This window comes from Lagenorhynchus albirostris, chromosome 9 (genome assembly GCF_949774975.1).
Source record: "Lagenorhynchus albirostris chromosome 9, mLagAlb1.1, whole genome shotgun sequence".
In the NCBI taxonomy this organism is placed as follows: domain Eukaryota; kingdom Metazoa; phylum Chordata; class Mammalia; order Artiodactyla; family Delphinidae; genus Lagenorhynchus; species Lagenorhynchus albirostris.
In genome coordinates this window covers 49538827-49551002 of record NC_083103.1, presented here as the reverse complement: position 1 = coordinate 49551002, position 12176 = coordinate 49538827, and the positions used below count along the sequence as shown (strand labels likewise).

Here is a 12176-nt window from a genome sequence, read left to right as displayed (position 1 = left end):
GCTATAAACTCCTTGACTTCATATGGTACTATTTTTCTCTTGCTCACTATAATTCAGTCCCATTGGCCTTCTTTTTTGGTCCCAAGACATGCCTAACTCGTTCCCACCGATTTATACTTGCTTCTCCCTCCACTTGACACACTTATGCTTCCAAATCTTCAAATTGCTAAGTCTTCTTCATTCAGGTCTTAGTTCAAATATCACCTCCTCAGAGGCATTCCATAAACCACCGTATTAAAAGTAGCACCTCTCCTCTAGTCGTTCTCTATCCTATCACCCTACTTTTCTCAGAGCACCTATCACCATTTGGAGTTATCCTGCTTATTACTTATTCATTACTTGCATTTCCCCCATTTAGAAAGTAAACTTCACAAGAGCAAGGACCTTGGTTGTCCTGTTCACTGCTGAATTACTGGACCTAGGAATATTCCTGACATCCTGAAGTCACAAGTATTTGAAGAGGGGAAGAATGAATAAACAATACAGATTACATACTTAATAAATGCTTGATGAATGTGTGAGTGAATGAATTAGGGAGTGGAATGGAAAGGGAAAAAAAACAGTGGAAGCACTGCTATTTAATATTTTTATAGCCACTCACTTTTCTCCACCCTCACTGCCTTTGCTCTTGCTCAGATCCCCACCATCTCTTTTTTTTTTTTTTTTTTTTTTGCGGTACACGGGCCTCTCACTGTTGTGGTCTCTCCCGTTGCGGAGCACGGGCTCCGGACGCGCAGGCTCAGCGGCCATGGCTCACAGGCCCAGCCGCTCCGCGGCATGTGGGATCTTCCCGGACCAGGGCACGAACCCGTGTCCCCTGCGTCGGCAGGCAGACTCTCAACCACTGCGCCACCAGGGAAGCCCCCCACCATCTCTTAGACGACTGCAGTACTTCCCAACTAATTTCTTCTCCTTTCCCCAAGCTGAGCCCTCCAAAAATAACTTCCACACTTCCACCAGACTTGATCATTCTGAGACATAGATCTGAACATGTTATAAGCCCAAGCTTCTTCTTATGTTGTTAGAAAAGCCTCGCCAACCTTATCACTCACTGCTATCCCCCTACATTTAACCTATACTCCAGTAATGCAGGCATTCTTACAGTTCCCAGAATATTCCAGGCTGTTTAATGCCTCCAAGCCTTTGCGTATCTTTTCATTTTGCTGGACCACTCTTCCATACCTCACAGACTTTTGACTACCTACTGAACTCAAACTTACTCCTCAAGAACCATCTCAAGCATCTTCTCTGTTAAGTCTTTAATGATTCCCCCAAGCAGAGTTAATCACTCCCTCCTTTGTCACCACAGTACATAACACATACTTATAATACACTACCATCATTTGTTTCCATGTCCGTCTTTCGCTATGTGACTATTAGCCCCCTGAAAGCTGGAGCCATGTCTCCATGTTTGTGTCCCCAGCACCATATCTGGCATATTCAAGCACTCAATAATCGCTGACTGAAGGAATGAATGGATATATCTTAACTCCTCAACCTGGTGTTTAAAGTCAACCTCGGGACTTCCCTGGTGCTCCAGTGGTTAAGAATCCGTCTTGTAATGCAGGGGACGCCAGTTCCATCCCTGGTCAGGGAACTAAGATCCCACGTGCTGCAGGGTGCAGCATAACTCGAGAGCCCACGTGCCGCAACTACAGAGCCCACATGCTCTGGAGCCCACGCACCACAACTAGAGAGAATCCCGTGCATGCACCACAATTAAGTGAAGAGCCCACGCACCGCCAACAAAAGATCCCACGCGCCACAACGAAAGATCTCACGTGCCACAACTAAGACCCAATGCAGCCAAATAAATAAATAAATAAATAAATAAAATAAAATAAAGTCAACCTCATATTGGCTCCAACCCATGTTTCTAGATTTAGTACTTAGTCCTCTCTTACTTGCTGATTCCCCAAACGCATCCTTCTTTCTCACATTTACTTGGGGCCTTTATTCCTGATGCTCTCTATAGTGAAATTTAAATCATCGGGTGGCTCCTTCTCCACGAAGTCTTCCCTAACCCCTCCAATGAGATTTACTTCCCAAATAGCACTTTTTTTTCAATTGATAAGGTATTTAGAACTTATTTTATAATTATAGCCTTTCCAACTGGACTACATGTACTATTTTTCTAACTGAACTGTATAAGCTCCTTGAAGGTATGAAACATGAATTAGCGTCTTTCCTCTCAACCTAAGTACCTAACATGGTAGCTTGCACAAAGCAAGCAGGTATCACTAAATGTTTTATTAGTGGAGAATAGTATGTTTAATAGTATGCTTAAAGATATCATGCTTCCACTCCTTCATATATGTGCTTTTAGCTTGGTGTAAACCGGCCTCCTAGCCATATGATAAACTTTATCCCTCCTTTAAGAATCAGCCCAATGACATATCATCTCTGAAGTCTCCCCTAACTCTCCCAAATACACTTTCACACTCCTCCCATGCACCTGGTATATAGCTCTACTCATCACACTACATCGTCATTATCACTTGATGGGTCCCTCTCCCCACTAGACCATAAACTCTTTTGGAGCACAGATAGTCTCTTTAACCATTTATGAATCCCCAAGACCAAATAAAGTATCTGGCAAAATTAAATGCTCAATAAATATATGGTGAATTTTGAAAGCAGTAAATCCATGTTATAGAGGACACCAGCAATAGAGATCATGGAGTCACATCACCAGGTTCAAATCCCAAGTCTACTTACAAGCTATCCAACCTTGAATAAATTACTTGGCAGTGCCTCAGTTTTCACTGATCCGGAAGGTGAAGACAATAATAGTATTAAAATATAATTAAAAGAGTTAATGTATGTAAAATGCTTGGTATAACGCCTGGCATTATACCAGTATGCAATAAAAAAGTTAGCTATTATTTGTTATCATTAAAATAGAAGGAGAAAAGTCTGCTTCTGCAAGGCGCTAAATGACAGGCTCAGGAAGAGGTTAGGTTCAATCCTATGGGCAATGGAAAATAAAATGCCACTGGAGACCTCCTTAATAACAGACACATTCAGTTATTGAGAATATGCTACTGGGAAGGGGGAAGGAGGGCAGAGGGAACACAAACCTTGGCAGGGCTACGCTCTCTGCTTCCAGCTTCCCCTTTCCCCACTGGTTCTCCCTAGTTGCTCAGGACCAAAAGCCCCATGGTCATAACTCAGCATCCTCCTGGGAAAGCTGCACTTTAGAGGGAACTAATGAGTTTATGTTTACCTACAGATTTTCCTCTGAGGAGCAGAGAGATAACAAATGACTTCAAGAAGGGAAAAATAAAATAGAGAAGAGGAATGATGCTGGATGGCTTATCCTGGGTTGGCTTTCATGGAGTAAGCTTTCAGGACAAATAGCTCCAGGTGGACTGAGACTAAACTCCTCAGAGGCATTCTCTGTCAGTGCATGTGCCTCCATGGGTCAAAGATGCAAAGAAGCAGGATCTGGAAAAGGAGGACTAAAAAGGTGACGCTACAGAAATAAGAATTCTAGCCCAGTATGAAGAATATTGCAACAGGGGAATTCGAAGAGGGAACAGGCTGACCACAGAATGATAAGCTCCCTATCATTAGAGGGATTTAAACACAGACGAGGTGATCACTTGCTGGGAGTGTTCAACATGGGTGGATGGACTAGATTTAAGATTCAAGTTCAGGGCTTCCCTGGTGGCGCAGTGGTTAAGAATCCGCCTGCCAAGGCAGGGGACACGGGTTCGATCCCTGGCCCGGGAAGATCCCACATGCCATGGAGCAACTAAGCCCGTGCGCCACAAGTACCGAGCCTGCGCTCTAGAGCCCACAAGCCACAACTACTGAGCCTGAGTGCCACAACTACTGAAGCCCGTGCGCCTAGAGCTCGTGCTCTGCAACAAGAGAAGCCACTGCAATGAGAAGCCCACACACGGCAACAAAGAGCAGCCCCCACTCGTCGCAACTAGAGAAAGCCCACATGCAGCGACGAAGACCCAACGCAGCCAAAAAATAAATAAAATTAATTTATTTTAAAAAAAGGATTCAAGTTCAATAAGCATCTGAATATCTACTCTGTGCTAGCCGCTGAGAGAGATTAGGTGCTGGGAACACAGAGATGAAAAATGGTATGGTTCTGTCCCCTCAAGGAGTTCACTGAGCGATGGGGGAGACAAACAAAACAACATGGCAAGTGTTGATAGATGTCTATACAGAGTGCTGTTGGGGCGGAAAGCAGGTCCTCAGATACTGTGCCTATGACTCACTGGTAAGGAGGAATATGGCACTAATTAAAAACGAAAATGCTTCATAAGCAGTTTATAAGCAAATAGTACTGTCAGGCACTACTGTGTTATTGCCAGAACAGAGTACATCAGTTAACCTTTGCAATTTAGTCAACACTTCCTTAAACCTGAGTGGAATCCATATCTACAAACATTCTCATTTATTCAACAAATGTCTGCTATGCGCCAAGAACTGAGGAATGTAGAGAGATGAAAACGATAGTCCCTGCACTCAAGAAGTTAGAACATTCCTCTTCATTTTTTCTTCCTCTCTCCTACCCTCCTTTATTGACCAGAGGACACCTTAAATTCCTTCTGGAAGTAGATGAGTTATTAAGTAATGGGTTAACCAAACAAATGACTGCAAAAAGTAAGAGTGAGGGACTCCTCTGGCGGTCCGGTAGTTAAGACTCCACGCTTCCAATGCAGGGGACGTGGGTTCAATCCCTGGTCCGGGGAACTAAGATTCCATATGCTGTGTGGCACAGCTAAAAAAAGAGCTGGGGATGGGAGGTTTATAATGGGAAACCAAATGGGAAGGAAAGACTGTCTGCAAATAGGGTGTCTGCCAGAGTATGAGACTCTGACTGCACAAAAAGACAAAGGTTACAGAATTGGAGGTTACATGTAGGCCTTTTTGTGTATAACTTCCCTATCACCATTTTTTTCTTCTCTCATCCCAAGATTATTTGCACAGATTATTAATAATAATTATACCATCATTTGGTTATTCCCTAGTATCCACCGAGTACCCAAAAGAAACTGTAGGAAACACAAGGCACAGTAAAATCCTGGGATCCAAGACTTTCAAAGCTGCGGGAAACCTCTAGAAGGTCATCTAGTCCAAACCTATCATTTCACATATGAAGATTTAAGGTATGGGGCTTCCCTGGTGGTGCAGTGGTTGAGAGTCTGCCTGCCGATGCAGGGGACACGGGTTTGTGCCCCGGTCCGGGAAGATCCCACATGCCGCGGAGCAGCTGGGCCCGTGAGCCATGGCCGCTGAGCCTGCGCATCCAGAGCCTGTGCTCCACAATGGGAGAGGCCACAACAGTGAGAGGCCCAAGAACCGCAAAAAAAAAAAGAATTAAGGTATGGAATCTTTCATGAGTTGGCATCTTCAAACATTTATTGAATCATACTCTATGTCAGGCACCAGGGATATAAGGATGGATAGGGCTTTCAAGGAGAACTCAGTCTCATGGGAGAGACTGACAAATAGCGTTACCCCAGTCAAATCACCTCTGTAAATGAAGTCCTACACTTATATAGTAGAAATGTCTAACATAAGACAGTATGGGAAGCATACAGTACTCACACTGCCCAGAGTGGTTAAAAGCACAGATGTAGGAGTCATCCTGGATTTGAACCCTACCTCTGTCACTTACCTAGCTGTGTGACAGTGGGCAAATTACTTAAACTCTCTATGCCTCAGTTTCCATATCTGAAGAATGGACATAACCATCATAATACCTACCTTGTAAGGTTGTGGTATGAAATTAGATAATGCATATAAAATACTTGGCACCAGGACCTGGCACAGAGTAAGTATTCTATATCATTTCACCTTTAGCACTCTCCTGCTGAACCCTGGCCTCAGAATCCTTCTCAACACAACCTTCTAAGCAGCTGTTATCATTTGGCTGTCTCTGCGATAAAACAAAATCTGCTATTTCTAGTCTAGAATCTAGGTCTATTGTTTACTACTCTAGTTTTTTTCCCCACTACATTATGCTACTACTCATTTTACACGTCTTTAAAAAAAAAATCCAAAGATATATGGTCAGATGTCCAAGATTAAACTTCAGTCACACATGCGTCAATCCCTCAATAAGATCTTGGCTTTAACCAAGAATTCCTAGAGGAAAAAAATCCCTGGAAACAAGGAACATTTATCAAATGTCTACAGGGAGAGACCCACAGGAGGAAAAACAAAACAGTCCAAGATTACTACTTTGAAGAAGCATGGGATGGGAACTTCTACAGCCTCCCTGAGAAGATATAACAGACTGCTACTTCCTCCTTGATGTACCCACTACACATATTCCACTGACACAGCACCTGTGACACATTTTTGTACTTATTTATCACTCTCTCTCCACCCAGGCTAGTCTGTGAACTCCTTGAAGGCAGTTATCACACATTACCCATCTTGGTATGATCAAGCATAGCACAGTACCTGGCATACAGAAGGTGCTTCCAAAAAGTTTGATGAATTGATAAATGAACACAGAGAAAACTATGAAACACAAGGAAAGAAGATATCATTGTAAATCAGAATAGTTCTACAAAGCAAGAGAGCCTTGGGCTAGAAGCTTAAAGTACAGGTGGGATTTGGAAAGACACGGGGGAAAGGAAAGGTACTCTAGGCAGACAGGACAGCACAAACAAAGACCTGGCGGTAATCAGAAACATGGTACACAGTATGTTAGAGCTTTAGTCATGACTTAGTCCAATAGTTCAAATCTCATAGGGATGCTGTAAACATTCAATAAAAAAGCACATACTACTAAGGAGAGGAGCTTATTACCACTACTCAAAAATAATAATCACCTTTATGCCAGGCACCATACTGAGTGAAGGGACTGCAACAATGAGCAAGATAGACTTGTACTCCGCTCTCATGTAGCTAAGAGTCTAGTGGGGAAGACAGACAGTTAAAATAATGCTTGGTAGAGCTGGGTTAGAGGAAGTACAGGGGGGCTGAAGGAACATAAAGTAGGGTCACCCAATCAGTTGGCAGTAAGAGAAAGCTCCCTGATTTTCAAAGTGTGGCTTGAGATACTCAAGGGGTTCTGAGTCCCTTCAAGGACCACAAGGCTTCAAAGTGAGATTTTTTTTTGAATAAAGGGTTTCATGACTAAAGGTTTAAAAACAACCAATCTAGTCCAATCTCCTCTTTTAACAAGAATAAAACAAGGCCCAGAAGAGGGAAATTACACACTAAAGGCAATAATAACTCAAGTTAGCTGTAGGGTGAGATACCTGCTTTGAACTTGAGCTGGAAACTACTCACTACTCTGCATAATATCACATCATTTTGGCAGATGAACAATTACTGGGAGTAGACACATCCGGAATTCACAGGCACTAGCCAGGCAGGCAGGCTGGCCCTGATTGGATGTAGAAGTGCTTTTTCACCTTAGGTCCCAAACCAGCTCTCTGTGCCAAGATGATGCCTCCAATTCTTCTCATGGTTAGCCAGGTCCCCCTTCAAGAAGGAACTCACTGGCTCCAGAATAGGTCTGCTTCTGGGCCTCCAAGCTGGTACCCATGCTTTATCCTCCCTAACATTCTCAAGCACCCTGTGGTTTAGCAAGTTGAAGAACTTAGCCAGTCATCAAAGCGTTTAATACCTAGCCCTAGCCTGAGCTGGCTAGACCCATCTCTCATCTCCCTAATTGCCACTGGGCTCATCACTCCCCGTGACCAGGGGTTCAGCAGAATCAAATTATAGGTAAATTAAACGACCTGTGTAGAAAAACCAATATTCCTTTAGTTAACCCCCACTTTGAATCTCTCAGGAATGAAATGCTGCTTCACATTTTGGAGATGGGACTTTTTTTTTTTTCTTGCGGTACGCGAGCCTCTCACTGTTGTGGCCTCTCCCGTTGCAGAGCAGAGGCTCCGGACGCGCAGGCTCAGCGGCCATGGCTCACGGGCCCAGCCGCTCCACGGCATGTGGGATCCTCCCGGACCGGGCATGAACCCGTGTCCCCTGCGTCGGCAGGCGGACTCTCAACCACTGCGCCATCAGGGAAGCCCGGAGATGGGACTTTTGTATATTAAGAAAAAGGTAGTTTACTTTGGTAAGATGAGTCTGGCATGAGAAATGGAACCGAGGCGTTCAGTATAGTATGGCGGTGTAAAACTTAGTTCAGTATAGCACAGGCAGACCTGGGATGGAATCTGCACTTCCCCTCACAAACTGTGGAATCCTAGGAATGCTACTTAACCTCTCTTGCCTCAGTGTCATTTATAAAATGCGGTAAACACCAACTAATTCACAGGGCTGCTGTCAGTAATGAGATAATGTAGGCTTTAAACAGGGGCTGGTTTATGGTAAGGGCTCAATAGACAGCAGGCTTTTCTATTGGTAGCTCTTTTCCTCTCAAAAACAGAAGCAGTGAGCAAAGTCTTAATTACCTTAACTAAATACTATAGAAAGTAATAATGAAACGGACAAAAGGAACATAAATAAACTGATGGCTGCTATTCCAGACTAGTTATCATGCTAACGGCATCTGATATTGGAAAACACAGGCCCGATATCCTAGAGAACAAATCAGAGCATGCAATCTTTCCAAAGAAGTGGCAAGGAGTACCCTACTGCATCTTAGCTAGGCTATCCATTACTCTTTTATAATCTGAGCTCCACAATAGTCTCTCTACCAAGCAGAAGGTACTACAGGAGAGCAACTCTGATGCCATATGCTTCTTTATAAACCTAACCTTTAATTTTTCAACTCAAATCCATCTCCATCATAAAGATCTCACTGAATCCCCCAGCAGACTTGAGTGCTTGTCTCTTGTGCCCCACTGAATCTGTTACACACTTCCATTACAGCAAATATCTAGTATTGCAGTGGGCCATTTGCATGTCTCTTCTCTACACTATAAATTGGTAAAGATCCTGTCTTACTCATCTTTGGATTCCCAGTGCATAAAACACAGTAGACCCCCATAATTACAAATTAAAGGATGGATTTCACCTTCTCTTTCACTAGTTAAGGCTACTAAGAAACAGCTGGGGAGATAGAAGTATCGAAAGAAACTCACAAACTAAGGTCTGCCAGACCATACCCCTGCCCACCCCTCCTTTTTTTTGAGCTTGAAGGGATGTCTGTTCCTGCTTCTCAAAGTTACTTTTTTAAACACACAAGGAAAAGGATAGAACCATCCACACAGAATTTTCAGACAACAGATTATATTATTTCTCAGTAAATGAAACAAGGAACAGAAGTTTCTGGGATAAATGCTAGTGGTTACATATAAAGTTGACCTCTAGACATGACTCTCTGGAAGTATAATTATGATACTAGAAGCTCTTAAGTTCTTAAAACCATAAGAGAAAAAAAGCTAAGAAGCAAAAATCAAAAATGTTTAACATCAAAACTTTAAGTTCTTTTCTCCTTTGCCAAAACTTTTGCTCTTTATCTCAATGAACCCTGATATATGTAACTGAAATCTGCCTCCCCAAAGGAGAGCCCATGACTAACAAACCATGTATAATAACTTAAATACAGTACTTACTTTTTCAAGGCACTTTCAAATATATGTCATTGAACTACAACCAACCATAATCACAGAAACTGAAAGCTGAAAGGGGTCTTGGAAGTCATTTCCACGACTACCACACCTCACCAACCAAGTGGCATCCAAACATCCCTGGTCTTTAGTGACTGAAAGATATGGGTCTAAAATGCTTCTTTAAAAATCTCTCCCTGCTCTGACCACCTGCCAGTTTCTCAGTCTCCTCCCCTCCACCTTAATGTTCCCAAACAGGTAAACCAAAACCTCCAAGTCATCCCACCACCAAACAACAGTTTTTGCTTCTCAAGTCGACTTCTACTCTCTTTCTCTGGGCCTCATCCCCAATCCTCACCCCCAACACACAGCCAGGGCCTCTAAGATTCTGATCCCTCAGAGATCCCACTGGTTCCATCCCCAACAATCAATCCCCTTTCTCCTATTTCTCCCTGCCGTCCATATGCTGTCATGGGCAAAACCACAAGCACCCCTAGCCATGAATGTACCTCTGGCCTCAGAATCTTTTCCCTTTCCTTTCTCACCTCTCTCTGCTTCTCAGTGCTGTCCCTTCATTCCTTCAAACTCAATGTCTCCTTCCTCCTAGTGATTTCCTTCAAGGACCACTGGTAATTGAATACACCAGTTGTTAAATGCCTGTTATGTAGGTAAAGGGGACATATACCCTCAAGAGCTCACTCTCAAAGAACTTCTAAGTCTAGAAGGAGGGAAGAAGGGAGGCGGGTGGGAGGAGGGGGGGGAGAGAGAGAGAGAGAGAAAGAAAAAGAAAGAGGGAGAGAGAATCACTTATCTGTTAAGACTCATCTCCTCTGGGAAGCCTTCCCTAGCCCAAACTGAATTGGTCCCCTCTTCTCAGTCCCACCATTATACCTCCGATGCAATGACTAGTCTTCTTATGCGTCTCCCACCACCATACTGTGAGCTCTTCAATGGGAAGGTCCCTAGCACTTAGCCCAGGACTCGGCACAAAGGGGATACTTGTTGTTTGTTAAGTGAGTGAATGAGTGAATTCCGATATACAGTTGTCCATGCATCCATTCGTTCTATCATTCGATGACCAAAACTTCCCTGAGCCCACATTATGTACAAAGTTCTAGAATGTAAAGAGCTCTTACGTAAACATAACCCGAAGCCCTAATACTAGTAGATAAGCACTCTTCCGCGGTCCGCGTCCCCAGCCCCACTGAAAACCTAGACAGAGTCTCTTCCCTCAGTAAAACCCGGCTTTCCCTTGCAGGAGCCCACGCCCCTCCAACTCAAGCTACCTGGCGGCCCTCTAATCCTCCCAGGACCCCCACCTAATAATCCCAAATCTTAACACCCCAACCCCTCTGGCTTCTCTTCCTGTCCTCCAACTCCACCCTTGAGGTTACTGCAAGTCTTCTGCCCCACGACCGCCTCCGAGTCCCTGAGTCCTGGAGTCCAGGGTACCTCAGATTTCCCCCTCCCCGCACCCGTCTCCTGTTGGCTCCTTCCCTCTCAGGATTCCATCTCTCCTAGGACCCCCACTTCCGATACCTCCCCTCCCCTCCCTTCAGTTTCAGGTTGGGTCTCTCCTCTCCTCGACTCTCAACTCTTCTTACCTCATCCAACTCCCGTTCCCCGGCAGCACCTGCTCCAACCTCCACCTCCACCACCGCCGCCATTTTCACAACTCTCCCCCTCCCCGCAGGCCCCGCGCGAGCCAGCTGCTTCCGCCGCTCAAGTGCTCCTAGCCAATCGGCGGTGCGGGCTCCGGCAGAGGGGGCGGGACACCAAGACAGGCGGAGACCTGAGGCGAACTAAGAGACCATCTACCTGCTACCCACTTAAAGGTCAAGGAGGGACGGATCCCGTATACTTCTAACCTTCCGCGGAGGAGAGTTCTTGGAAAATGAGAAATCGGCCTTATATTATTTTCAGTGCAAATATTTCACCAATTTCCCCCTTTGGAGAGCCAAAGAGAAGGGTCCCTAAACCGTCTACTTTCGCGACGCTCCCTCACTCTGGGCAACAGGAGTGAAGCGTGGAGACTAAGGACTACATTTCCTAGAATGCATGGAAGCTGACCCGGAAGTTTAAATTCCGCTCTCTCTAGAGGAGATTTGTAACGAGTGAAATATACATAAACCACCGAATGTATTTTCCTGGCAATAGCACATGCCTTCTTACCTAGGTGGGAGTCATTTCCGGAAACAGCGGCTTCTTGAGGCCCCAGAACGAATTCACGGACTTCGGGAGGCGGAAGAGTGGCGCTTTGGGTCAGAAGGCGGAGGTCAGAGAGCAGAATTGGCAGGATAATGGGTTTGTGGCCCAGGATCTGAGGCAGAGGTGGCTCTTCGAGGCCCATTATCCCGGGTGAGGGTCGTTGGGGTTGTCGATGGGGAGGGGAATGGACAAAAGGGAGGAAGGGTGACCATCAAGGAAGTGGACAGAACAGCGCATTCCGAGGAGCCGTGGAAGTAGCGGCTTAGGCTTCCGAAGCTGAGAGCTGAAGAGCCTTGCGGGACTTGCACGGCCCCCAACTGCTTCTTAGGCTCTCACGCCTCAGGATCCACTTCACACAGCTCCGTACTCTTTCCTATGCCCACACTTTGCGTCCCCAGCTCCTACCTTTACCCTCGTCCTGTACACCTTATTCACTATGCTGCACCCCGACTTATAGCTTCCTAA

The 12176-nt window shown here is 45.0% G+C and overlaps 1 protein-coding gene across 4 annotated transcripts in view; it reads right to left on the bottom strand.

Annotated features, from left to right (window-relative positions):
- Positions 1–11178, bottom strand: part of RNF121 (ring finger protein 121) — an 85437-nt gene extending 74259 nt beyond the window's left edge. Inside the window, exon 1 of one of the 4 annotated variants that reach the window (XM_060159883.1) lies at positions 11108–11178. In XM_060159883.1, coding sequence (XP_060015866.1) covers positions 11108–11170 — 63 coding nt within the window. In that variant the 5' untranslated portion in view covers positions 11171–11178. Of the gene's footprint in view, positions 1–6809; positions 6894–10048; positions 10152–11107 lie in introns of those variants that run through there. The other 3 variants (XM_060159886.1, XM_060159884.1, XM_060159882.1) reach the window with 3 other exon arrangements.
- Positions 11179–12176: the final 998 nt, after the last annotated feature.